The sequence below is a fragment of the Antechinus flavipes genome, chromosome 1, assembly GCF_016432865.1.
Source record: "Antechinus flavipes isolate AdamAnt ecotype Samford, QLD, Australia chromosome 1, AdamAnt_v2, whole genome shotgun sequence".
NCBI lineage: Eukaryota > Metazoa > Chordata > Mammalia > Dasyuromorphia > Dasyuridae > Antechinus > Antechinus flavipes.
The window spans coordinates 665739112-665766849 of record NC_067398.1 but is presented as its reverse complement, the minus strand read 5'-3'; the positions used below and the strand labels follow the sequence as shown (position 1 = coordinate 665766849).

General features: G+C 46.5%; 1 protein-coding gene across 8 annotated transcripts in view; it reads left to right on the top strand.

The window, feature by feature from the left end:
• The first annotated feature begins 1650 nt into the window (after window positions 1-1650).
• Window positions 1651-27738, top strand: part of WIZ (WIZ zinc finger) — a 42402-nt gene continuing 16314 nt past the window's right edge. For 4 of the 8 annotated variants that reach the window (XM_051972020.1, XM_051972019.1, XM_051972018.1 and 1 more), the window contains exons 1-4: window positions 4752-5011; window positions 19544-19622; window positions 22060-24557; window positions 25325-25687. In XM_051972020.1, coding sequence (XP_051827980.1) covers window positions 22565-24557; window positions 25325-25687 — 2356 coding nt within the window. In that variant the 5' untranslated portion in view covers window positions 4752-5011; window positions 19544-19622; window positions 22060-22564. Of the gene's footprint in view, window positions 1745-4071; window positions 4183-4259; window positions 4353-4738; window positions 5012-19543; window positions 19623-22059; window positions 24558-25324; window positions 25688-27738 lie in introns of those variants that run through there. The other 4 variants (XM_051972021.1, XM_051972023.1, XM_051972022.1 and 1 more) reach the window with 4 other exon arrangements.

The following is a 27738-nucleotide window of genomic DNA, read 5'->3' as shown; positions in this document are numbered from 1 at the left end:
TGTAAGCAAAGGTGGCAAAGAATTTTATACTATTTCATAAATGTTTTCCGAAATAAATGCCTTCAAGAATCTGGAACAGAGCTGTGGATTTAGAATCTGAGCACCTGAATCTGACTCCTTACTCTATTACTTACTGTGTGTACTTGAGCGAATTCTTTTCTAAGTCTCAGTTTCTCCCTCGGTAAAATGAGCCACTTGGATTGAAGAGTCTCTTAAGATCCCATCCAGTTCTATTCCATCCTTATCTGGGTACCCCAAAGAACCCGGGTGTCCTAAGCTCATGAGAAGATGGGCTAAGAGACAGGCTAGAGTAGGTAGTAGCTAGATGGAAATCATTTAGACATTGTAAACCAGGATTCATTCAGGGACTGAACAATTCTTTTTACTTTAAATTCCCAATGACCTTCCCTTGCTGACAGCTCTCGGAATCATAGAATCTCATAATTGTAAGAGATTCGCGAGGTCATGGATTTCATTTTTACTTTAAATAAAAAATCATCACCTGTTTGGTGAATTGTCACTTAATCTTTGCTTGAAGATTCCTCGGGAGTGTCGGGGCTCCAATAGACTTTGGGGCAGCTCTAATTGTTATAAAGGCTTTTCTACAGGGAGATGTCACTTAGTGGGAAAAGAGGGGCCGTCCAACTAGACTGTAAATCCCCAAACAGACACAGTTCTGCCGTGGGAGAGGGCGGCGTGTTCTGGGACCAACCAGAACAAACCCTTGTCGGTGAGACCCTTTCGAGGGTCAGCTCTTTAGATCCGCTCTCTTTCTTCACCGTTCCTGGCAGGACACATTCTCCAGGTGCTGGTGGAATGGAACTTTAGCTCTAGGATCGGGGCACCGAGAACCAGATGCCGGTTCTCCCGCTCACTTTTCAAGGCGGCCCTCTTTCCCACCTCCTCTCAGTTGCTAGGTGCACGGATCCCCTACATTGGGGAAGGGTTAAACTGAGGCACGGGAGGATGCAGGCCCCGTCGGACTCTCCTCCCCCCTAGTCTGCTGTCTTTTGTAATAGATGCCATATTTTTGGCTTTGGGAAAATCAGTTGAGGGAGGGAACGCAGAGGAGCAGGTACCACTTCTGAGACCTCTGGAGAAGACTCAGACAGGGAGGCGGGGGCGGGGCGGGCGGGGTGTCCAGGGACTGGGTTTGAATCTGCAATTCAAGGGCTTGGCTTTGAATTCCGGCTTGGCCCACTTACTTGCTTCATGACCTTGGGTTAGTCACTTCCCTTACTCTGGGCTGCACTTTTCCCCTCTGTAAAATGAGAGGGTTGGATGATCTCTAAAGGTCCCTTGCAGAGCCGAGAGCACTCCTGAAGGACCGCGGTCCCTTTAAGTCAGCAGATGTCCTAGCCACTCCGAACATGGCGTCGAGCTACCCGCCACACCCCTTCCCTCCCCCATCCCAAAGGGAAGCAGCTGCGGCGGCGGCGGCGGCGGCGGCGGCGGCGGCGGCAGTTTGGGGAGGGGGGAAGAGAGGTGACCCCGACCTCCCCAACATGGCGTCACGACGGGGCTGTCGCGCTGAGGTCACGGCGGCGCGCCGGGGGGCGGAGCGGCCGGGCCGCGGGGCGGGAGGGGGCCGGGGGAGAGATTTAAAGGGACAATGTCCCCGGCGCGGCGGCGGAGGCCGCGGGACCGGGACAGGCGGCGGCGGCAGCGGCAGCGGCAACGGCAGCGGCGGCCGCGTTGAACGGAGCCCGGAGAATCCCGGGCCGGCCGGCAGCGCCGCCCTGCGGTGAGTCTTGCCCTGGGACCCCCGCCCGGCTGGTCCGACCCGGCCCGGCCCAGGGAGCCCCCGTCGCTGCGGGCGGGGCGGGGCGGAGCCGCCGGGGGAGGGAGAGGCCCCGGCCCGGTCCCGGCCCCGACCCCGCGCCCGCCCCCACCCCCCCCACCCTCCTCTGCCCGGCGCGGCCGGGACCCCCAGGGGCCAAGGGGCGGGGGGCTCGAGGGCCCGGGGGCGGGGCCTATCCGGGGGCGGGGCTGGGGGGCGGGGTCCGGGCAGGTGGGGAGAGGGGCGAGCCTGGGCTGGGGGCTGGGGGAGCCCCGGGGCAGGTGTCCCTGGGAGGCGGGGCCGCTTCCCCTTTCCTCGGCTGGCGGCTGGGGGCTGGGGCCTGGGCCAGGCTGGGGGCTGGGGTGGGCCTGGTCCTGCATCTACTCTCCCCTGGGGCAGGAAGCCCGGGAGGCCTGGAGCCCCCGGGAGGCGCGGGCCTGGGTCCCCGGACCCCTCCCCCCATTTTTGCCTCTTTCCCGTTCCTTCTCTCTTCTTCTTCCTTTCCCTTCCCTTCCCCCTTCTTTCCCTTCTTTTCTCTCTTCTCTTCCTTCCCTTCCTTTCTTGCTTCGCTTCCTTCCCTTCCTCCTTCTTTTCCTCTCCTTCCTTTGCTCCCCCTTCTTTCCATATTTCCCTCCCTATCCTCCCTCCCATTTCTTCCCTTCCTTCTTTCCCTAGCTTCCCTCCCCCTTCCTTCCTTCCCTTTCTTTCCTTCCTTCTTTCCCTAATTTCCCTCTCTATTCCTTCTCACCCCCTTTCCTTCCTTCTTCCCCATCTTCCCTTCTCCTTTCTTCCCTTCTCTTTCTTTCCTTTCTTTCTTCCTATCTTCCCTCCCTCTTCCTTCCCTCCCCTTTCTTTCCTTCCTTCTCTAATTTTCCTCTCTATTTCTTCTCGCCCCATTCCCTTCCTTTCCCTATCTTTCCTCCCTCTTCCTTCTTTTCCCTCTTTTATTCTGTTTCTTCCTATCTTCTCCCTCTCCTTCCTTCTCTTATCTTCTCCCTCTCCTTTCTTCTCTTATCTTTCCCCTCTCTTCCTTCTCTTATCTTCTTCCTTTTCTTCTTCTCCCTATCCCTCATTCTTCCTTCCCTCCCTAACTTCCCTCTCTTCCTTCTCCCCTTCCTTTCCTTCTTTTTTTCCCTATCTTGTTTCTTTCCTTCCTTCCCTCTCCATCTTCCCTCCCTAATTTCCTTCTCTATTCCTTCTCACCCCCTTTCCTTCCTTCCTCATATTTTCTTCAACTTCCTTCCCTCCCCTTTCTTCCTTCCTTCTCTGCCTAATTTCCTTCTCTGTTCTTTTTCACCTCCATTTCTTCTTTCTTCTTTTATCTTCCCTCCCTTTCCCCTCCTCATTTCTTTTCCTTTCTTCTTTTCCTCTTTTTCTTTTCCTTTCCTTCCTTCCCTCCCTATCTTCTCTGCCTCTTTCTTTCCTTCCTTTTTTCTCTTTTCTTTCCTCTCCTCCCTATTTTCCTTTCCTTCCTTCCCTATTTTTCCTCTCCCCTTTCCTCTCTTCTACTTCCTTTCGTTCCATTTCCCTTTCCTTCATTTGGTCCATATCTTCCTTCCCATCTCCTATCCTACTCATTTTCTCTCCTTTATCTTTCTTCTTCCCTTCTTCCCCTCATTCCTTGTTTCCCTTTTTATTCCTTCTTTCTTCCATCTTTCTTCTAGCTCTCCATTTTTCCTTCTCTCCTCTTTCCTCCTTCCTCCTTTGCACAATCTCTTTCCTCTCTCACCTTCTCTGTAGACCTAGGATATGAACAAGAGGGTTATAGGTGCCAATCTGGCAAAGCCCAGCTGTCATTGGGTATTAGGAGGCTGACAGGACTGAGGTTTTGCTGCCTGAGTTGTCCCTTTCACCATCTCCCCATTCTCAGGCATCATCTCCCCAAAAGCCAAAGTCCTGAAAAGTCTTGGCCCTGCTAGTTCCAGAAATGACAGTGGCCTCCCCATAGCAACTGTGCCCGGAGACTTGGAATGTACTCTTTAGCTAATTGCTGTCCTGCCACTCATAGAAAAAAACTTGTCTCTAGATCAGGGCAGGTGGCTATAGGTTTAACTCTGTCTCTATGGCATCTCTATGGGGCACTATTTTTCTTTTCCTTTGACTCTTGCTTTTGGGCCAAGATCAGTTGAAAGCCAAGTCTCTTATTGTGTGGACTTTTATTTATTTATTTATTTTTTGGATATAAGGACAGTTATCAGGGACTTGGGTCTGCTTAAGCCAGGTTGAGGATGGCTCTTTGGAGCTCAAGCGGGGTAGCTCCACTTTCCTTAGGTGACAACCCAGGGAAATGCCAGGTCTCTGGGCCTGTGGGCTCTAACCCTAAAATAGGGAATGGCGGCTCCCTGAACCAACAGCCTGGGAGAAGCGGGGTAGTTCCGCTAGCCTTGCCCCAGGAGTCCTTGGTAATCTATGCTGCTTTGCCTGTCCCTTACTTTTCTACTCAAAAACCACCCCTCCCTCCCCCGTATCCCTCCCTGGCCTCAGTCAGTGGGCCCCATTCTTCTCTCTTCCCAACCTGTCTCTTGAGACAGTGCCTCATTCCTGTCCTTCACTTTCCGCTGTTACCTTGAAGGTATTTATAGGAAACTGGCTCAGATCCCCCCACCCCCACCCCCAGCTAACTCTTTGTTTCTGGACCAGTGAGGCCTCCTCTCATCCTTCTTCTGGGGCCTCCCTGGGTCTGACCTCTAATCTGCCTGCCCACCGGCATGACTTTTGGGGTGGGGGTACTAAAGTATGTCAAGGAAGAGTAGCTGACTGAGGACTAGGGATGCAGGAAAAGCTGAGGTGGGGAGAGAAAACAGCAGTCCTAAAGGTTCCTTGCCAGCCCCTGGGCAGGAACTTTTTAATCTTTCCCTTCAGCTTACGATCTTGCTGTGTTCTGCCATTCTGCCACCTGGGTCCCTGGGAGCCACCTGCTTCTCTCCTTTCCTAAGTGTTCTCCTTCTCCCCTGCCAGATTCCTGGTGAGCTGGATGCCTGTTACAATGTCTTGCTGAGCTTCCCGAGCCCAGGGATGGAAGGCCCCCCGGGGGGGGCACAGCCCCACCACCCAGGCCTGCTGCCCCCGAGAGACCACCTAGCTTGGTCCTGAGATCAGAAAGTGAAGAAGACGTGGAAGCTGAAGATGGTGAAGAGGGTAGCCCTGTGTCAGCCCTGTATCCAGTCAGGCCCCTTGGTCCCAGAAGCTTGGAGGGCCTCAGGGATCTGCAGGATAATGATGGTGTTGCTGGTAAGAGGTCTAGGGGTATAGCCCCCAGGACAGCATGCAAGGGTGAAGGGGGGATAGCACATTGTTAGGCAAAAATGGCTTTGGTTCCACAGGGATACAAGGCAGGGCAAGAATGAAAACTCTGCCCTGCAGATTGGCCTTCTTGGGAAGAGTGGTCTGGCTGAAGCCCTGTTCCCCAAGTCCAGGGGTGGGGGTGGTAAGTGAGAGCTGGTCTGTCTCCTGCCTCCGGTGGGAATCCTCCTGGTCATGACTGGTGATGGCTCCTGGGACCTTTAACCTGCTTTACATTTATGGTCCGTGGGCCTGTGTTCTCTCCCTAGGGCTTCTTGCCTCTCTGTGGATCTTTAAGCACAGAGTGTAGATTTCCTGGGGAGTTGCTCCCCTTCTTTTCATCCCCCTTTTCAAAAAGACTGACTGCTAACCATACAGTGGGAAACCGGGGACCAGAGAAGGGAAGGGCTATTGCTAAGGCCAAGTGTGTGGACTCAACTGGGTCAGGGTATCTGGGGCTAAGCTGGGCAAGATCTGGTGTATCTTCCTTCCTCACTGAAAGGAGGGGCAGAGGGGCCAGGTCTGCAGAACTTGTGGCCTCTGACGGCTGGATGGCTGGATGTGTCCCCTTGCTTATGCTTCAGTTTACTTAGCACTTTGGGAAGATGTTCAGTGAGATGTACAGGAGTCCCTTCCATAGGAAGCCAGGATGCTGAGGTCCTGATTTCTGCCCCTCTCTGTGTCTGAAGAATCTCATACAACTCTTTTTCCTTGACCTCCCTTGGGGATTCTGGGGCAGGACACCTGTCCTCCTATTGAACCCATCACAGAGAAAGTCAGTGCCACTTACCCAGAGGCATCCAGACTCGGGGATTCCTGCCGGGGTGGGGGTGGGGGACGAGAGACTCGAATCCTCTCTCAGCAGGATTTTCTACTCTGCTGTTCTCTAGCTATTCCACTCTTTGGTGAGCTCTCCCTAAGAACTCCTGCCTGCAGCCCTGTCTTGGTCTTTGACTATCCCCTCAATCCCCCTGTACTCCCAGTGGTATGTGAGCGTGTCTCTGTCTCTATTTGGCTCTAACCTTTCTGGCCTTGTGTCTGACTGCCTCTGTCCTTCCGTGCATTCTAGGAACCCTGGCTGCTTTCTTTCTCGCCTTTTCCTCCTGCCCTCACCCACCTCCTGGTCTTTGCTCATCCTGTCCCTGTGACTGAGATTTTTGCCTCCTTGGGAATTCCTCAGTTATAGATCTCTACTATGACTTTTGTTCAGTCAGTTCAGCTCCCATTTTATGTTCTTGTTCTGTGCAAGACCCTACTTTCGAGGGGATTCTAATCTGATGGGAGGGAAAGCTATGCCCAGGGGTGTGCTGGTAAATGTTTAGCAATTAACTCTGGGGGGAGAGGGAGGGGGAGGGAGAACACATTCTTTAAAGTTTAATCTACATCATTAACATTTTCTCCACTTTCTTAAGTCTAGATGATCAACAAAACAATAAATCAAGCCCTGATTTGCTGATTTATGAGGTATAAATGCTCATATTGAAAATTTTAATAATTGGCAAGAGCTGGTTTGAGCTGGCTCCAGCACACCCCTAGACATGCACACATGTAACTATGACACAAAGGAAGTGAATAAAAAAGACAGAGAGGAGTGATCTGAGCCAAGAGGAAGGACTGGCTATTGGGGAAAGGTGGAAAGGGGAGGGATGGAGAGGGTTTGAGTGGGTTTTGAAAGGTGATTGGAGTTCAGTGATTCAGTGTTTGGAGTCAGGAGGTTGGGGAGGGATGTTGCAAGTCCAGACACAGAGGTAAAATCAGAAGATGGAGAACTCATGCTCCACAGGGCACCCAAGATGGTGAAAGGCCTGCTGAACCATTCCATGCAAGAATCAGTTGAAAGAATGTCTGTATTTTTATGTGGTAAAGAGAACACAAAAGGGAAAGGGTCTGGGGACCTGTCCAGTAGGGAGTGATTAGGCTTGTTTGCTCTGCCTCAGAAGAGAAAAGGTGGCTGGGACCAATGAGTCACTGAAAAGTAGATTTGTGTTTGATGTGAGGAGAAAGCCCCAAGGATGAGAGCCCTTTAAGTGCATTATTTTTAAAGGTAGTGAGTTTCCCATTGGAGGTACCTAAGCAGAGGCTGACTTGTCAGGGATATTATTGAAAGGACTCATGCTCAAGAATGGGTGGAACTGAATGCTCTCTGAAGTCTCATCAAGTTCTGTGACTCTAAGTTATTCCCTTTTTTCTGGAGTAGTGAATACATAATGGGGACAAGCATGAGATACAAGAACAGCTTTTACATGGCTAAAGTTCTCTCCTTTCCTGATTCCTTTCCATTCTCCCCACTCCCTGCCCCTTACACACACACACACACACACACACACACACACACACACGCGCGCGCGTGCGCGCGATTACTGCCTTGCCCAGCCTCTCTTTGGGCCAACACCTGCCCCGCCAGTCTTGTGGGGTCTATAAATAGACCCTATCCCCGGGAAGATTCCATGTTGCCAGCTGCCCTAGGTGCATCAGCCCCAGAAAACTTTCTATCTGAGCCCCATAGCTCAATGCAGATACCGAGGCATTCTTCTCTCCCTTGTATATCAGATTCTGGGGAATCTACTTCCTCTGGCCTGATAGCCTTTCTGTGCCTCATCCATATGCTTTTGTTATTTCAACATGTCTTGCCTGCATGGATGCTCTGCTTTAAATGATTGTCTTCAGTAGCTATGACTTTGTGAGCTTCCAGCTTTCCAATGGGACAGATTCCATCAGTTAGAAGGCTAGAGAACTAGGCTTCCCTGGCCTAGCCTTGCTTACCTCTCTAGAGTCAAAGAATGTCAGAGCTGGGAGAGCTTTTAGAACATGGAATGTCAGCTAGGAGAATGGTTAGCATGTAGAATGTCAGAGTGAGAGAACTCTTGGAACAAGGAATATCATAGCCGAGAAAGCCGGAATGTCAGAGCCAGGATAGGTTTTAGAATATAGTGTCACAACTGGGAGGACTCTTAGAACAAGAAGTATCAGCTAGTAGAAGAGCCCTTAGAAGAAAGAATGTAAGTACTGTAAAGACCTTAGAACAGAGAATTTGAAATGTGAAAAAAGTCTAGGAACATAGACTGTCAGAACTGGGATGGGCCATAGACTATGACATGTCAGATCTGGAAAGCCATAAAATGCAGAATGTTAGTCCTGCATAGTGCCACAGCTGGGAGGGCCCTTAGAATTAGCATGTCACAAGTGGGAGTGGTGTTTAAAAACATGGAAGGTCAGAGCTTGAAGGATCAATTGAGAAGACTTTTAGAAAACAGGATGTTAGAGCTGGGAGGACCCTTAAATGTAGCTAGGAGAGTCCTTAGAACATGGAATATAAGAGCTAGAAAAGCTTTGGAACATAGACTATCAGACCTGGGAGAGAGATATCTAGGGTTTGTATAGTTCAACCTCTTCTTTTCACAGGTGAAAAAAATTTCTAAAAAAATTAAGTGAGCTGTACAACATACTTGGCTTTAAATGCCAGGCTTTATTTATTTATTTTTTCACAGTCCACATGAGTTTTGGGCAGGTCCCTTAATTTCTGGGCATCTTGGTTTCCTCCTATGGGCTTGGGGTTTGGGGACAGATTAACCTGGATTACCTATAAGGTCCCTTCTGGCTCTGAATTGAGGATTTTATAATCCTGTGATTCCTAGTCCTCTGTTCTTTCAGCTTCACCAGTAAACTTAGACCACTGAGGAACTTTTCAGAACAGAGACCTTGTGGGCTCCATGTCCCGATAAACTCTTAGAAGGTGGGAATTGGCTTCTGGGAGGTAGGGATTATCTCCTCCTCCCGAGGCCCTCATTCCTGAAGCTGTAGCTAGTAGTAGCCATTGAATCCCTCAAACTCTGCCCATTGTGCTAGAATAACCAGAGTTTTAGCATGATGTGTCTCTGTCTGCAGGTCTTTGCTACTCACTTTAGTTCCAGGTTTATTCTTGAGGCTCCTGACAGAAATAAGTAGTTTGCCAGAGTGGGAGGCTATGGGAGGAAAGCACCTGTCTGCTTGAACTGAGAAAGTGATAAGGAAGGGAAGGGAATAGTTACTGATACAGTACCTACTACGTGCCAGGCACCGTGCTAAATGTTATGTTTTTTTTTAAACAAACATTTCATTTGAGAAGCTAGGCTAGTTGTACATCTTGACTTCATTCTTTGCCCTCACTCAGTGTGATAGGTAGACTGGGTGAAGGAGAATTCCTTGCTCAACCCATATTTGGATTCAGATCAGAGAGGGTTCTAGACTTGTTTGGGTTTGAAGAAAAGAGGAAGGTTTGAGGGCCTGAGGGAAGGGTTCAGGTGACCAGAGCTTTTTCTTTTAGAACCTTGGTTTCCATTCCCAAATATGTTTCTAACTTGGTGTCTGACCTGATACTCTTTGAGATTCTCAAAGGACAGGTAATAAAAGTTTGGAGGGATATGACGTATATGGTTGGTATTTTATGGAATGACCTAATGAAAATGAGGTATGAGTTAGGAAGCCCGAAATCTCTATTAGGTGACTGAAATGTTGAACAAATCAATTTGCCCTGGACCTTATTTACACTATTTGCAAAATAGAAATAGGATATTTGCTTCTATAGTGAGGGGGAAAGTAGGATGTGAAAATGATTCTTGCATGTGTATGGTCCTGTTGGCTCCTGGACAAGCCCGAGGCTGACCCTGTCAGTCATTCTGAGAACTCCTGTTCCTCTCCCTGGTTCTTCTAGGCTCCCTAGCAAGCCTGGCTGTACCAGGAAGGTGAGATCTATTGGGGAGGAGTTGGTTATGTGCCGGGGATGATCCCTGTATTCCCCAGAGGTTTGGAGCTGTGTTCATGGCCACAGTCAGCACTGGCCGTCATTTGGGAGCTGCTTGCCTCTCTATATCCCTTCAGCATTTTTCTCACAGTAGTCCCATGAAGGGAGAAAGTGCAGCATGAAAACTATAATCCTGGACATGTCACAAAACATCTCGAAGCCTGAGTTTCTTCATCTGCAAAATGAAGGGCCTTAGGCTCTCGTTCCTTTTAGCTCCTAATCTATGTTCCTATAAATCCAAGGTGAGATAACTGACTCTCAGAAGCGAAGTTTCCAAAGGCCCCGTGTGCTCACCTGGGAAATGGGTGAGCCATAGGGAAGCTGGTCTGTGAAGGAGATTGCCTGGCCATGTCTCTGACATGACTCTGAGGTGCTGTTACTCCTTGGACTCCAGGGGAGACATTTGGCTAGGTGAGGGCTGGAAGTCACATTGGGAAGATAGATTGGCACTGGATAATGAAGGATCCAATGCCACACTTAAATCCTATCTCTGCAAGTACTTTTTCCTGGTCTCTGGCTTCTAGAGCCAATTTCCACTAGGTGTGTCTTCTGTGCAACCCCGGATAGTTATATAGATGTTGTCTTTTCTATTAGAATGTAAGTCCCTAGAGGGCAAGGTCTTTTTATCCCTTGTGGCTAGTGAGTTATTGCCACACAATAGGCACTTAAAAAATGCTTGTTGAGTGGCTGACCAAGGACTTAGAAGTCAGCATAATCCATTAGAAAGAGCCCTGAAGTGAAAGTTAGGAGGCTCTTTTGCCAACTAGCTAAGGAACCTTGAATCATGCCATATGGTTCAATAAACAAGTGTTTGGCTCCTCCTTTTGGACGAGGCATTGGGCTCATGCAAAAATAAAAGGTCCCATTGATGTAGTTAAGCCACTTTCCCCAGTTCTTTTATAGAAGTGGCATCTGGCATTATAGGATCTGGATTCAAATCCCATGATTATTTCAGTACCCATGTTACCTTGACTAATCAGTCACCTTTTATTAGGTTCCTGCCATATCCCAGGGACTGGGGATATCATCTCTACTTTTCAAGAAATTTTCCTGCCATCTGGGGAGGCACCAAATGCCTGTATAAGAACAGACAAAAAGGATAACTTCGAGACCCTGGCTGTTTCCCTTGGGAGGAAGGACTCTAGCATTGGGGGCAAGTTACTCACCTTCCCTGTTTCCCAGTTTCAGGAGAGAAAAACAGAAGATGGAAGAGATAGCAGTGTCCTGAAAAGATTTCTGGCCTTGGAATGTGGAGAGCGGGGCTTGAGTCTTGGTTCTGATGTTCCTCTGCTGTGTGACCTTGGGCAAAGGCTTATCTCCTCAGGCTTCCTCATCTGTAAAACAAGGATGATTTTTGTAAATCATTTTCGCTACTTTTGTAAATCTTAAATGGCAATAGGAAGGTGCCATTGTTCTGATCTATGTGGCTCCTGCCAGAGCAAGTGTTTCCGCCAGTAACACATGTGTCCATGAACACTTTATGTTTTCAGAGCTCTGGTCCTATGGCTAGAACCCTTCCCCATGACATCAGGGAATACGCACTTTCCCAGCACTTTCTGAGGGCCCCACACCTTTCTGTAGCATGCTGAGGGAGTGATAGTGGGGTGGTTTGGAGCCCTACATTGATTCTCTTTCAAAAATAAAGCTATCTTCCCTTCTTCCCTCTCACTTCCATCCTCTGACCATAGTGGAGCAGCTTGGGACTATGTCCTGGTGCTTCTTGAGTGGCCAGAGACTCATCCACTTGATTTTCTGGGAGAGGAAAGATGATGATGTGAAGAGGAGAGCCTATTTTATTTTCATAATAGGGAGCCTTTGCCCTCGTTCAGCTTGCAGTCTAGTAAAGAGAGCTCACCTTGTAAAGCCTACAAGGTTATTTCCTTACCATAACCATGTGGTGGATGAAACAAGAGTAAATAATAGTATCTCTGTTTTAAAGATGAGAAAAAAGATTCAGAGGACTTCAATGATTTCCCCAAAGTGTTAGAGCTAAAAGGTGGGAGCCTGATGGGTGGCACTGGGCCTTGAACTCACAGAAATATAGTCCAGGTAGAACAAAATCAATATAGCAGAAAGATGCAAGAGAAAATTGCTTGTGATGACTGTGAAGGGAACAGCTATTATTGACTGGAAGATCATGAAATACTTCCTGAATGAGGAGGTATCTGAGTTGGGTTTGTTTGTTTTTTAAACAATCTGTGTTGATATCTTTTGTATTTGCATCACTTACCCTTTGTATCTCCCCCACTTCCCCGAGAGCTGTCACTTATAACAAAGAATAAAATAAGAGAAAAAAAAAAACCAATAGTTCAGTAAAACTATATAACATATCAAAAAAAAAAAAAAAGCCTGAAATTATATGCAGTGTTTCACACTCGTGGTATCCCCCACCTTTGCAAAGAAGGGAAATCTCATACCTCTTTGAGGCCAGGTTTGCTTAATACAATTTCACACCATTATTTCATTCTTTCCATTCACATTATTGTAGTTGTTGAATATATATATTTATTTTCCCTCATTTTCTTTGTATCAGTTCACATAGATCTTCCCTTTCTTTTCTGTACTCATCAATTACATAATTTCTTACAATATGGTAATACTCCATATTCATGTAATACCATTTATTTAGCTGTTCTCTTACCAATGGGCATCTACTTTGTTTCCAGTTTTTCGTTATCACAAAAAGTGATGCTATAGATATTTTAGTATATATGGAACCCCAGGATTTTAAAAGCTAGTTAAAATTTGAGCCAGGAGATTTGAGTTGGAGTACATTCCAGGCATAGGAAGCTGTCTCATTGGCTGACATCTATGGCCTAAGGGTGGAGGGAGAGGGTTGTGACTTATTATCTCACTGTACCAACCTTGGGGTGGGCTGGAAGCAGGTACACTCACTGCAGTGTTCCTGGATAGGAACTGGAAAGGGGAATGGGAGATATTTGTGGGGAGCAGATAGCACTGAATGGAGAGTCAGAGCACATAGGCTTGAATTCTAGATCTACTATTTATTATTTCTGTGACGTTGGTCAAATGGCTTCACTTCTCTAATCTAGTTTCTTCATCTCTAAAACCAGGGAATTGAAGTTGAAGTCCATAATATCTAAGAGCCTAATAAGATTTTAAGTCTTTGCAGTAGGGGTTAGCATGTGGAGGCCCAAGACAAAGAAATACTTTTCTTCCCCCTCTAGTTATTCATTTTCCTTAGAACAGAACAGCACAAATCTTGGTCAATGCTGTCATCCAAGTCATCACCAGCAGCCACAGTGTTTCCTGTTCACTGTCAAGATAGCTTCCATACTGATGGTGCCTTAACTTTTTTTTTTTTTTAATTTTTTCCTGGTTAGAAATGTATATTGACTTTTAAAAAAATACATTTTTTTTTTAATGAATCATGTTGAGAGAGAACAAAAGGGAAAAACCATGAGAGAAAAAAAACAGAAAACATCTGTGAACATAGCATGTGTTCATACTCGTGAACATTTAATCCCCATAGTTCTTTTTCTGGATGCAGATGGTGTCTCCTGTCCAGAGTCTATTGGGATTTCCTTGGAGTGCCTTGACTTCTCATGGAAGGCCTTTTCCCCCTTTTCTTTATTTCCTCTTGCAACCATATGGGCAAGCTTTCCTGCTGTAGCTGCATTCTGACTGACCTACTGTCTTTTGTCGGATAATACCTTAATCCCTTAACTCTTAAGTGTTCTCAAATCCTTATTGTCTCCTTTGATCCTCAGAATAGTCCCATGAAGTAGACTAGGCAGCAGAGAATATTATTTCTGTTTTACAGATGAAGAAACTGAGATTCACAGAGAGGACTTGATAGCATCTTAGGCTAAGGATGAGACAAGAAATAGCAAAGATCAACCTCTTGTTTTTGTAGATGAAGAAACTGGTCTTATATTGGGGAACTGACTTGCCTAAAGCCACAAAGCTGGTTTAGTGGAAGAACTGGATATCTTTTCTCCCAACCTATGTCTTCCTCTATGACTTTACTACTTCATACCTCTCCATCCCCACCCCCAGTCTCTGGGGCAGCTTCTTGTCCCTTCCTGCCCCTTGCTCCAACACCCCAACATATCCAACCTTTCCTTGTTCTTCAGCCATTTACTGTTGCCCTTCCTTCTTGCCTCTTATCTCCTTAGGTCTATGCACTTGGTTTCTAAGGTAGAGGAGATGTTTGCAGCTTCTGAAGTACCAGGAACAGGAATTGCTGGCTCTCAGAGCCTGAGGAGCAAGTCATAAGAATGGGACTGGATCTTATTCAGCAGCGCAAACCTAGCTCCTGCCCAGGCTATGACTTTTTCCTCCCTCACTCTCCAAGAAATCTATCTGTCCATGGAAAAAGCTCTGGATTTAGAGGCCAAAGATCAACGGTCTTGGTTTCCTTTGATTCTATGCCCTCCCCTCCCACTAGACAAGCTGTGATATTAGCAAGCAAGTCCCTAAGCATTTATGAGCCTTGGTTTCCTCATCTGTAAAAAGAAATGAAGAATATTGTAGCAGATGCTATATGGCATTGTGAGTGTGTGGAGTACTTTGAAAATGTTGAAGTCTATATCCATGAGTTATTTTTTAAAATGTATTTAATTATTAATTTTTCCCAATTACATAAAAATAATTTTTAACATTTAAAAAATTTTGAGTTCCAAATTCTCTTTTCTCGCTCCTCATTAAGAAGTCAAAACCATTTGATTTAGGTTATATATGTGTAATCATGTAAAACATTTCCATGTTAATCATGTTATAAAAGAAAAACATCAAAACAGAAAAGAAAAAGTAAAATATGCTTTGATCTGCATTCAGACTCCAACAATTCTTTCTCTGGAGATGGATAGCATTTTAATTCCTTCAGAATTGTCTTGGATCATTGTATTGCTGAGAATAGCTAAGCCATTCCCAGTTAATCATCATACATAATAATGTTCTTCTGGTTCTGCTAATTTTACATTGCATTGATTCATCTAAGTCTTTCCAGGTTTTTCTGAAAGCATTTTACTCATCACTTATGGCACAGTAGTAAGTAATTCCATTACAAACATATACACAACTTGCTCAGACATTCTCCACTCTTCAATCTCCAATTCTTTGCCATCACTAAAAGAGCTGCTATAAAAATTTTTGTACATATAGGTCTTTTACCTTTTCCTTTAGTCTATTTGTGATACAGACCTAATAGTGAAATTGCTGGATCAAAAGGTAGTCCTGTAGGCATAGTTCCAAATTGCTCTCTAGAATTCTTGAATTAGTTCACAACTCCAGTGTCTCAATTTTCCCACATCCCTCTCTAGCATTTGTCATTTTTTCTCTTTTCTTATAATAGATAATCTTGTAGGTATGGGGTGGTGTCTTGCAATTGTTTTAATTGTTTTACATTTCTCTAATCAGTAGTGATTTAGAGCATTTTTATATGACTATAACTTTACTTTCTTTTGAAAACTGCCTTTTCATATTCTCTGACCACTTATCAATTGGGGAATGGCTCTTATTTTTATATATTTGACTCAGTTCTCCATAAATTTGAAAAATAAGGCCTTTATCAGTGAAATTGGCTGCAAATTTTTTTCATAGTTACAATTACTGTATTTTCCATATTAATTTCCCTATTTATCCTTTTCTCTCCTTTTACCTTGTACATCCTCAAAAGTGTTTTACTTCCAAATACTGCTTCCCCAGATCTGCCCTCTTTTCTTTCTTCCTCCTTCTTCCTCCCCCTCTCTTATCCTTTTCCCTTACTACTTTCCTGTAAGGTAGGATAGATTTCTGTGCCCAACTTGAGTATGTTGAGTATCCCTCCCATTGGTTCAGTTGCTTTCCCCAAAATCACTTCCCCCATCTCCTCCAAACACTGTAAAAGCTCATTGATACCTTTTATGTGAGATAATTTAGCCCATTCTAGTTCTCCTTTTCACCTTCTCTCAATGCATTTCTCTTTTTCACCCTTATTTTTTTTAGATATATCATATTTTATACATACTTGTGCCCTCTATGTACACTCATTTTAACTACCCTAATAATAAGAAAGTTCTCAGGAGTTATAAGTATCTTCCCATGTAGCAATAGAAATGGTTCAACCTTATTGAATCCCTTATTATTTATCTTTCCTGTTTACCTTTTTATACTTTTCTTGTGTTTTGTATTAAAAGGTCAGATTTTCTATCAGCTCTAGTCTTTTCATCAGGAATGCTTGAAAGTCCCCTATGTCATTGAATATCCATTTTTCTCCCTAAAGAATTATACTCAGTTTTGCTGGGTCAGTGATTCTTGTTTATAATCCTAGCTCTTTTGTCATCTAGAATATTATTATATTTCAAGCTTTCTGATCTGTTAATGTGGAAGCAGTTAAATCTAATGTAATTCTAACTATGGTTCCACAATATTTAAATTGTTTCTGGTTGCTTGGAATATTTTCTTCTTGAGCTCTGGAATTTGGCCATCATATTCCTGTTAGTTATCATTTTAGGATCTCTTTCATGAACTAGATGATCAGTGGATTTTTTTCAATTTTGATTTTATCCTCTGGTTCCAGAATATCAGGGCAGTTTTCCTTGATAATTTTTTGGAAGATGATGTCTGGGTTCTTTTTTTCAAGTAGTTCAGTAATTTTTAAATTATTTCTTTGATCTGTTTTCCAGGTCAGCTGTTTTTCCAGAGATATTTTCTTCTATTTTTTTTCCTTTTTATGATTGTTTTATTGCTTCTTGATGTCTTATAGACATCAAGCTTCTACTTGTTCAACTTTAATTTTTAAGATATTAAGATATTTATTTTCTTTATTGAGCTTCTGAACCTACTTTTCTATTTGGCTAATTTATTTAAAAGATCTTTTTCTTCAGTGAATTTTTATACATCTTTTCCCACGTGACCAGTTCTGCTTTTTAAATCATTCTTCTTTTCATTGGATTTTTGTGTCTCTTTTACTGTTTGGTCTATTCCATTTTTTAAGGCTTTATTTTCTTCAGTAGTTTTTTTTTTTTGCTTCCTTTATTAAGGAGTTTATTCTTTTTTCATGATTTTCATCAATCAATGTAATTTCTTTTTTTCTAATTTTTCCTCTACCTCTCTTATTTGATTTTTCAACCCTTTTACTGTGGGGTTTTGGATATAGCAGTTTTGACTTTGTTGTCTTCTGAGTTTTTGTTTTGATCCTTTCTGTCATAGTAACTTTATTGTCAGATCTTCTAAAAATGTGTTTTTGCTCATTTTCCCAACTTGTTTCTTGTCTTTTAACTTTATATTAAAGTTGGGCTTTGTTCCCAGGATAGAGGAGACACTCTTCAAACTTTGAAATTTCTGTGTAACTTTTCAGAGCTAGTTGGGGTGGGGGGTGTTTCTTAAGTGTTGTTCTTCCAAGATAGTATGATTTAAGGAGAAGTGTGTTTATTACTCTTTTGGATTGTGTTCTCCTTTGTAAGTAATCACAGGCATTCTTTTCCAGAATTGTGCCAAAGTCCCCACTCCCTGTGGCTACAAGCTGTGGTGGGCTACTGTGTTAGTGTTCCTCCTTGCTTTAGGACTATAACCACATATAGTCAATGAAAGAAAGTTTTTCACCTGGTGCCAAAGGGACCCCTCTAATCTTCTGAACAGTGGTTGACCCCCTAACCCTCTGAATTACTAAGAGCTCTGGAAGCCACCACAGCTCATTCAGTCACCTCAAGATCTGATCCTGGTTTGCTGAGTTGAGGCCTACAGTGGCACAGAGTGCACTCCACTCTCACCCAGATGTAGACCTTCTAATTGACTTTGAAAAATTATTTCACCCAATCCTTTGGGGAGTTCTGCCACTCCAAAATGTTTGAGGCGTTATTTAAATTTATTTGAAGGGGAATTTGAGAGGAGGAATTAGGAGATTACCTTGCTTTTCTCCACTATCTTGGCTCTATCCCCTCCACATGAGTTATTACTGATTATTAAACAAGCTAGTCTTCCCATCTGGCAGCTAGGCCAAGTAGATGGCATAGTAGACAGAGTGCTTAGTCCTGGAGTCAGGAAGATTTATCTTCCTGCATTTAAATCCAGAAGCTGTGTGAACCTAGATAGGTTACATGACCGTTTCCTTATCTGTAAAATGAACTGGAGAAGAAAATAGCAAAACCATTCTAATGCCTTTTACAGGAAAACCTCAAAAGAGATCACAAAGACTTGCACATGATTGAAACAACTGAATAATAAAACTTTTTACCAGCCTGGGAACTCTGAAGCAGTTCTTCCCATGCTCATTTGGAACATCTCAGGTTTTACTCTCTTTCTTCTCAGTTTGTCCTAAGTCTCTCACACATTCATCCTCTCTCCTTATTCTTACTATTTACTCTTTTCTGTCTCTTTTTCTACTTTAATTCCCCCTGATCTGTAGTTTGCCTGGGCCATAGTACCTTTTGGGCTTTTGATCTCTTATTTAACACTAAAATGGGTAATTATAGGCAGATAATTTGGATTTGGTTATAATTCTATAGCTGATTTGTCCAGATTCTCTAAGAGAGGCAGCAAGATAAATAGTCCTCAAGTTCAAATCCTCAGATATGTATTAGTTGTATGACTTTGAGCAAGTTAGCAATTCTCTGTGCCTCAGTTTTGCCATCTGTAAAATGGGGAAAATGATACTACCTAACTTACCTGATTGTGATGAGTGTCCAATGAGATAGTAGATATAAATAGTGAGATAGAGATAGTGAAATCTATAAATCTTAAAGTGCTGTGTAAATGTCACTTATTATCAACAACAGCATCATTGTAATCCTCTTCCTCTAATGCATTGTGTGAGGACCAATCTAAGGGAAAGTAGGGCTTAGAGGCTGGGATGTGGCATAGCATGTCTCCAGAGAAGGATGCCACCATTTAAATGAGGTGAGGGTGGCCCAGAGCTGATGTCTGGGGCTGGGCGCCCAACATGAGCCAACTGCCTGGTCCATGCTCCCCGATTGCTGATCTGTGCTGCCTTTCTCAAAGCTAGAGAAGAAACTGGCAGCTTGCCAGATGGGCACAGATTAGACATGGTATTTTAGGGAAGAGCCAAAATGATATGAAAGCTGCAGTGTATAGATGTCAAATAAAGATGTCATGTAGAGAAGAAGTAGCCTAAATACCAGATCATCTTATTGAATGAAGTGTAGACAAAAATTAGCCTTCAGAGTTAGTGGGAAGGTTTCCTTGCGGCATAAAATAAGTCATGAGTGATTACTTGGGCATTTTTTGGAACCTATACATCTGTGGATGTATGCTCCCCATTCAGTATAGTGTAATACAGAGAACTCAGGATTTGGAACCAGTGGAACTGGGTTCAAAACCTGGCTGTGCCACTAATAATCTGGGTAACCTCAAGCCATTCACTTCTCCTCCTGGGCCTCTTCATCATTCAACTGAGGGAGTTGGACTAGATGATTTGTATAGTCCTTACTAGCTCTGAAGCTGTGACCCTCTGGACCCATGTGGATGGCCACTGAGAGGATGGAGTGATTGGATCCTCAGCACTGAGTCTCAGAAGAAGACAGGGTTTTGGTTTGGAAATCAGGGACTTTTCGAATACAATTAGAAATAGAAATAGATCCCTAAGTCTTTCCTTTCCTCCTTTCCCTATGGGTACCAGTCCAGGGGTGGAGGGTAGGGAAATAAAGGACTGGGGAAAGGGCTGGGCAGCCCCAGCTTGGAGCTGGGGAGGGAGTGGGAATGACCCTAGAGCCCTCAAGATTTCCCCATCTTTGTTACAGATGGGCCACCCCATCATGGCCTCGGCGACACCCTCCCCTCTGCCTCTGCCGCCACCACCGCCCACCGGAGCAGCAGCCGGTGAGTGCCAGGCTAGTCTGCTTATCACTTCCTGGGGGGATGGAATAGGGTGGGCTCCATGCCTGAGGACAGCCTCTTCCCCTTCCCTCCTGCCCCCACCCCTCTTTCCCTTCTCCAGCCTCAGACTGTTCCCTCCAGAGCCAGAAGGGTAGGAATAAATCTTTTCTGGTACGGGGGCACCTTAGATCAGGATGGACATATTTGGTAGGCCAGACCAAAATGGGGTGACTAAGGTGGGGGAGGGTAGCTCTAAGAGGGGATTCAGGGCAGATGCATCTGATCAACTCAATTTATGTAAGCTTGTGGAGGAAGCAATGGTGGGACTCACTGGCCAAGTAATGTGCTCGGCTTGCAGTTTAAAGCATCATGTGTTTATTAAATACCTACTAGGTGTAAGGCCTTGTGCTGTGGGGATACAGTGTGCATGGGCGGGGGTGGGGGCAGTCTCCATCCCCCAGGATGGCTTCCAGATCCCCTAGCCTAGGAGTAGCAGCATGGTGTAGTGGAAAGAGACCCGGGCCCACAGTTAAGAAACAACTGAGTTATAATCCTGCCCAGACTCTTCATAGCTGTGCAATTATGGGCAACTCATATAACCTCTCAACCTACTTTCATCTGCCATTGTACAACCTACCTCACAGGGTTGTTGTGAGGATAGTGCTTTGTAAGCCCTAGGGTGCTATGGGAGTTCTTTCTGCTATTGTTACTCTGCTGGAAAGTAGCTGTAGCTACCCTCCAGGAGCTTCCTTGCTAATTAGTGGGGAATGCAGTCTATGGTGAGGAGTGGAGAGGAAGGCAGAGTGTGTGAAAGCCAGGGAGGGACCAGGAGAGCATTTTAGGGAGAAGAGACCCTTCTCCAAGGAGAGGGAGGTCAGGGAATGCTTCCTGGTGGAGGGGGCACCCGAATCAGGGCCTAAGAAAGGGGTTGGGATTCGGGGGCAGATCGGGCCTTGGATAGGGCTTCACAATTAGGAAGTCTAGCACCTGTTTTCATGAGTGAGGAAACAGACACTGAAAAGAAGATGATTTTCCCAAAGTCACATAGTGAGCAAAAGGCAGAATAGAATTTTAGCCCAAGTCCTGTGGCCATGGTGGTTCTCCTTCCAGTTCACCATGCAGCAGTGGTCTTCTTCCTGCCTCCCTTCCTCTCCTTCTCTTTCCTCCCTCCCTCCCTTCCTTCTTCCCTCTCTTTCTCTTTTTCCTTCCTTTCCTCTCTCCCTTCTTTCCCTTCCTCCCTCTTTTCTTCCTTCCTTTTTCTTTCTCCCTTCCTCCTTCTCTTCCTCTCCCCTTTTCCTTCCCCCTTTCCTTCCTCCCCACCTTCCCTCTTTTGTTTTCTTTCTTCCTTTTCTTTCCCCTCTTCTCTCCCTCCTTCTTCCCTCCCTTTTATTTCTTCCTTTTCCCTTCCCTCCCTTCTTTCTTCCCTTCCCTTCTCTTCTTTCTTGATCTCTGAACTTCCTAATCTTGCTTTGCACGAGCTCATAATAAAATGGGCTTGGAATACCTAGGGGGAGAGGGCCCTGGAATGGAAGGGAAGCTGGGAACATACTTGTGCTATGGGGAAGCCACTTCTGGGGACAATGGAGAATTGCCTGCACACTTTCAAGCATACCACCAGGTCCAAACATGATGTAGGAAATTCTTAGCTTTTGGCCCCTCTAGACCCTGCCCAGGGAGGGAAGAGTGAGGATGGTGCTGGTGATACTGAGGAAAAGCGTAGGGGCACAGTCTCAGGGGTGACAGATCCCAGGATATCCTGACGCTAATTCATGTGGGACTTTGCATGCTGGGAATGATGCCCTCCCTATAAATAGATGCACCTGGTATAGAAGGGCTGAGGGAAGCCTCTTTGGGCTCTAGCTGGGATGTGTTTGTGGTGTTTGAGGAAGCACAATTGTCTCATGGATTTGGGGTCTTGGGCATTCAGGCCCCAGTCCTGCCTTGCTAGATGATAGAGAGTCAAAGACTTAGCCTAAGACTAGACTGCAGCCCCATGAGAGGGAACCAGGCACTGGGGCCCCTGCCTTCTTCTCACCTCAGGGGGCATGTTCTGTTCTTGCCTCTTTAGAAGGAAACCCCAAGGCCTAAATCTCCCTGGAAGTGATAAGTGAGGATAATGAGAGGGGAGGGGGAAGCTGGAGCCCAGAGCTTCTGGGGCCTACTTCCCCTCCCAATGGAATCCCTCCTCCTCTAGCTCATTTGAAACATAGGGGCTGCGTTCACAGCTCCATTTACTACCTTGGACAACTCATTGTCCTCTCTGAACCTCCGTTTTTCCTCATCTGGAAAATGAAGAGGATGAACCAAATGATCTCCAAGGTCTCTTCCAGTTCTCAATCCTATTGTCCCCTCCTTCCCCTTCCCCGATCCACTAGGGCAGCTCTTAGCCATACTGGCCTTACATTAGATCAGCTCCTAACCTGTTGGTGATTCTTTGCAGCTACCGGGATGGAGGTGGTGCAGAATTCCCTCTGGGTTCACCACCGCTGCTGCTCCTGGGTCGGTTCCCCAGCCCTTCGGATGGGAGGGGCAGCCGGGCACCGTGGGAACGCCCTTTCTGTGTGGACAGAGGGGCCGATGTCAGGGAGGAAAGCACTTTAGAGAGGCCATCCAGCTCCAGGGAAGCTGGGGCCCCATTCTGTTCCCAGGAGACCTCCTTTGTCAGCGAGTCCAAAGCTGTACATACTGTGAAAACTCACACTGAATTGGGAGGGGGGCCGGAGCTTCGAGGAGCTCCTGAGATTGCGGCTGAGTCCCCTGTTCCCTTGGGGTCCTGGGAGGACAGGCACCCCACTTCTGAACCAAAGCCCCTTGACACTTTCCACAGAGAGCACTTATCGAAGAACAAGAAGGGTATCCTGAGGTTTGATTGGTTCTCAGACCCTGATGAGCATGCCCACTATAGGGAAAAGGGCCAAGGCCTAGACAGTGGGGTCGGGCAGTCGATGCGAGTCCAGCCCCTGAGAGAGGCGGCTCCCCCACTGGGCCTTCCAGGTTTCAGGAAAAGCCCTGCTCCTGGCTTAGGCAAGATCAGAACCCTGGAGGCAGCAGTGGTCACTGAGAGGAAGGGGCTGGTGACAGAGCCAGAGGTATCTGAAAGAAGCCCTCTTCCGGAGCCCCGTCCTGAGTGGGTCTTGCCCAGACCGGGCCTTCAAACTGGTCCCGAACTGGCCATCAGTAAACAGACATGGACAGTGAATGAGGAAGACTCAGTGGAACGGCTGTCCCTAGAACCCCCGCCCTGTGGCCCGTATGACATTGAAATGAGGCCCTACTTTTGTAACTTGATAGAGGAGGCTGACAAGGAAGCACTGGGGCAGGAGGAAGACCCTGCTGTCTACACTTGTATTGAGTGCAGCATTTACTTCAAGAAGAAAGAACATCTCCTAGACCACATGATGCAGCATAGCCGAGGCCCTGGGCAAGACCCTATAGGTGACTCCCGAGGGGGACAGGGGCAGTTCTCTTGCAGTGAGTGTGGCTGGGCATTTGGGGACCCTGGCACTCTGGAGCAGCATCGCCGGCTCCACCAGGAGTCTAGGGAGAAGATTATTGAGGAAATTCAGAAACTGAATGAATTCCCAGATGAAGGACGAGATGCTCGACTCCAGTGCCCCAAATGTGTGTTTGGCACCAATTCCTCCAAGATCTTTGTGCAGCATGCCAAGATGCATGTCAGGGAGAGGAGGGACCAAGGGGCCAAGGGCCTGGGCCTCTCTGGCCACTCAGGAGGTGAGGCCCAGGACAGCCCTGGCCACCTTGCCTACAAACACTTCAAATCCAATGAGCTGCCACTAGCCCAGGGGCTGCCCCTAGGGCTAGGAAAAGGCCTTCACAGCTGTATCCTCTGTGGTTTCCCAGCCCCAAATGAGAATGTTTTGAAGGAACATGTGAAGTATGCCCACTCTCACCAGCCTTGGGGGGGAGAGGTTGAAGCTTTCGAAGATCTAGCCAGCCAGCCTGGAACCAGCCGTGACTCCTACAGCCCTGCTCGACTAGCCCGCATACCTGATGTGGACTATTTTGGCAAAGCAGACCGGCTGTTTGCTCCAACATGGCAGGAAGGCTCTGCTCACTATGATCCCACCCCTGCCTTTGCTCTGGGACATCAACGGCTGGACAGGAGCAGTCGGGTAAAAAAAGGCTTTGCCCCTGCTAGCTTCCATTCAAGAAAGATGCTTCCATATGGTTCCACCCACAAGACCTTGGGAACATTGCCATTCTCCTCGGCCAAAGTTTATAATCCCTACACCTTGCATCCTAGTAAAAAAAAAAGTATGGCTCATCTGAAGGACCTGGAGAGTGATGTGGGTCGAGACTTCTTCACTGGGTGGGAGGAGCTCAGGCCCCCAGGGTCTTATGCCAGTGACATGGGCAACATGGAAGAGGAGATGTCCTTAACCACTGAGATTGACTTTCCGCAGAACCGAAGCTTTAACCCTATCACCATCCCCCAATCTGCCTTGGAGCTCAAGAGGACTTTTCGAGAAGCCTTACAAAAGGCTGAGTCCTCAGAGGCACAGCAGCACCAGCTACGGAAGATGGTCCCCATAGTCCTTGTGGAGGAGATGAATCTACAGCCCCCACGGGCTTTCCAAGCCCATGGTCGGCTGGCAAAGTCTCAGGGGGCTACCTCTTCCACAGAGCTGATGCTGGATGGGCCTATCCCATTGGATTTGTTGCTGCTGGATTCCCCACTAGAAGGGCCCTTGGGAATTGATGACCTCTTTGATTCAGACTCCCCCATGCTAAAGAATGAGGAGAGGAAGTGCCCTTACTGCCCAGACAGGTTTCACAATGGGATTGGCCTGGCTAACCATGTTCGGGGCCATTTGAACCGTGTAGGGGTGAGCTACAATGTCCGACACTTCATCTCTGCAGAGGAAGTAAAAGCAATCGAGCAAAAGTTCTCCTTCCAAAAGAAGAAGAAAAAAGGTAGTATGTAATCAATTTGAGAGTCTCCTAACTTAAAAACAAGTATACAAAAACAAAAGTGGGGTTAATTGGCACTCTTCCTTTCATGGAGATAGATAGGTATGTATATGCTGTCCAACTGGGAATGTGGCCCTACTCCAAGGCATGGGCCTGGGTGTGCTCTAGACCTGGACAAAGGACCACTTGGAGATGCAGGGATCCTCCAGGTCTCATCACTGGGGGGTGGGGGGTGGGGGTGGGGAGGGAGAGGAGGAGACAGGAAGGAAGAGATTGGGCAGAGCAGATTTTCCATGTCTCATGTGCTAAGCCCCACTCCCCCTTATCTGAACTAAGAGCTGGACAGGACCCCAGATAAAGGAGGAGTGAGGGGAATCTGCCCTTGGGTATCATGGGCAGGAAAAACCAGTAGTCTTTGTTGCTGGCTTATCCATAACTACTCTAGTAAGAAGGAAGGCTTGAGGAAGGATTTGAAAAGGGGTGAAGGGGGATGAAGGGAGAAGTATTGGCAGGGGGACCCAGCCAGCCCGCCTGGAACCAGCCATGATGCCTATAGCCCGACTCAGCTGGCCCGGTTTCCCAACAGGGACTATTTGGGCAGGGGTGGGGCTAAGGAGGGTACAAAGGACTAGGGAATGTGCACAGCTGAGTCCAAGAAAGAGGTGCCATCGGGCAGAATGGGAGGCAGACAGAAGCTATGTTGTTAGTCCCCAGAAGCGGTTCAGGGCAAGGAGACCCCTATGTGACTGGCCATCTTGTTCTTCTCTCCACAGTTGCCAACTTTGACCCCAGCACGTTCAGCTTGATGCGCTGTGAGTTCTGTGGAGCAGGCTTTGACACCCGAGCAGGCCTTTCTAGCCATGCCCGAGCTCACCTGCGTGACTTTGGCATTACCAACTGGGAGCTCACTATTTCACCTATCAACATTCTCAAGGAGCTGCTGGCAGCATCGGCAGAGCGCCCTGTGTTGGTAGCCCCAGGCCCGGGGGAGCCTGGATCCCCAGGCTGTGAGAGGGAGATGCTGGGCTTTGGCCCACCCAGCCTGATGACTTTGTCGGAATGCAGAGGGCGGGGCTCGCCACTCTCTCCGTTTCCCCAAGCCTGGGGTGATGAGTTGGGGCCAATCTACCGAGATGGTAAGAGAAACCTGGGGTTTTTTCATACAATAAGATTTATGACTCCTGCCTGGTTCCTGGGGAGAGGGGAGGGACCCAAAGTTTATGGATTCCAAAAGGTTTCTGACTAGTTTTTAGTCTGGAGTAGATGATTTCACAAAGGAGGCAGCACAAGCCTAGAGAAGAGACACCCTGGAAGGTTGAGAGTAGATTTTAGGAGTTTAGGTCCCTTTCCTAATTATAATAACTCCTGTCTGCAAGAGCTTTTCCTACATTTGACCCCACTGTCTCTCTTCTCTAGGTCATGTTCATTTTACAAACATCCTTAAATGCAGATGGCATTGGGGAGGAAATCCCTGTATATTTAGCCTCAAATTTGATGCTGTTGGGGAGACATGCTCCTTCTTTCCTATTTAGTTTGGTTGGAGATTTGTAAAACATTTGGAAGCCGAGACAAGATTGGTTGTGATCATAAGTCGTTAAGACTAAGGGCAATATCATGATGATTATAAAGGTGCATTCCAGGATGCACCTTTGCGCCCATCCACTCATTTTTTATGTAAAGAATTCAGGATCAGAGAGATCATAGAGCTTGTGCAGAGATTGCAAAGGTGGTAATTAGCAGAGTAGTGTGTAAACCAGTCTTTGGATGCCAAACCACTCTTTTCCAGTGGACTGTACTGATATGTACATAGGCTGACGAAGTTCAGGGATCCTCAGAGTCTTGACGTATGGATAGGATATGGATAAGTGGAAGAGAGATTGTGGAGAACCTTGAATGGCCCTGAATATTTGACTCAAGGGAGTGATATGATCAGCTGGATTTTAGTTGATTAGACTAGTAGCCTGGGGAAGATGGGTTGAAATGGAAAAGGCTGTTGGATTAATCTATGTGAAGTGATTCCCAGCCTTAACTAGGCTAGGAATGGTGGGGATCTGGGACAGAAAAAACAAACAAAAACAAAAAAGTCCCTGAGCCCAGGAAAATGGTGGGGATACTTATATGAGAGGTCTGGAATGGGAGATTTGTTTTGGAATTTGGAAAAGAGTCTTTATGAATTCAGAAAATTGTATATCTCTCTAGAGATAATCAGCAGTCCTGATTAGGTCTTTCCAAGCCCACTTGTTTGTGGTGGTGCCCAGACTACTCCTTCTCTAGTTTAGGGGGATGCTTGGGTTGCTGATTTGGGAAGTCTAATCTTGTAACTGAGCTTTGGGGTAAGACCCACCCCAGCTTGGAAACTAGATGAGGAATCACAAAGTTATTTTTCACAACTTTCAGCTCTAAAGCTACCCAAGACTTGTGACCCAAGGGCACAGACCTGGTAGCTGCCTCCTACACATGTGGGCTTGCCCTCTTCAAGCCCTGGAGATACAAAGAAAGGCTAAGAAACAAAAATAGTTTGAGCTTTCAGTGGAATGGAACCATCTTTCTACAGCTGTCCTTGGCCCATGAACGAGGGGGAGAGTTGGTAGTACAAGATATGTGATTGTCTGAGGAGCCTTGAGGTGTACAATTGCCCTCTAGTGAAGAGGTAATCTTAGCAGTTTTGATATTGGGAACTCCTGTAGCAGTTTGGTGAAGTCTATGGAGGGACCACTTCTCAGAATCATTGGTTGCCAACATCTCTAAGTAAAGAAAATGTCAAAATTCAGTTAAAGATTAGTGAAAACAAAGATTTTTTTCCCCTTCTCAAGTTCATGGTGAATCCCAGGTTAAGAAGCCTGTTCTCAAGTCACCTGAGTACCTGGCTATCCAGCGCCATCTGCTGATTCTGGACAAACTGTATGGATGCTTGCCTAGCTTGGGGAGTTAGCTTCAGGCCCATGGGGTATCACAGTATTTTAGAACTAGATCTTTAAAACTACCAAGGCCAACACCTTCATTTGTTCTATCAGGAAGCTAAGCCCAGAGAGGGAGATTGATTTTCCAAAGTCTCACAGATGGCAGGGCAGAGCTGGGATTTGAATGCAGCACCTCTAACTCCCATTTCCACTGGAAATTATGAGCTCACCTGAGGTCTATGTCTCTTCCCTGTGTTACTGGAAGCTAGTTTTCACGTTACAGGATC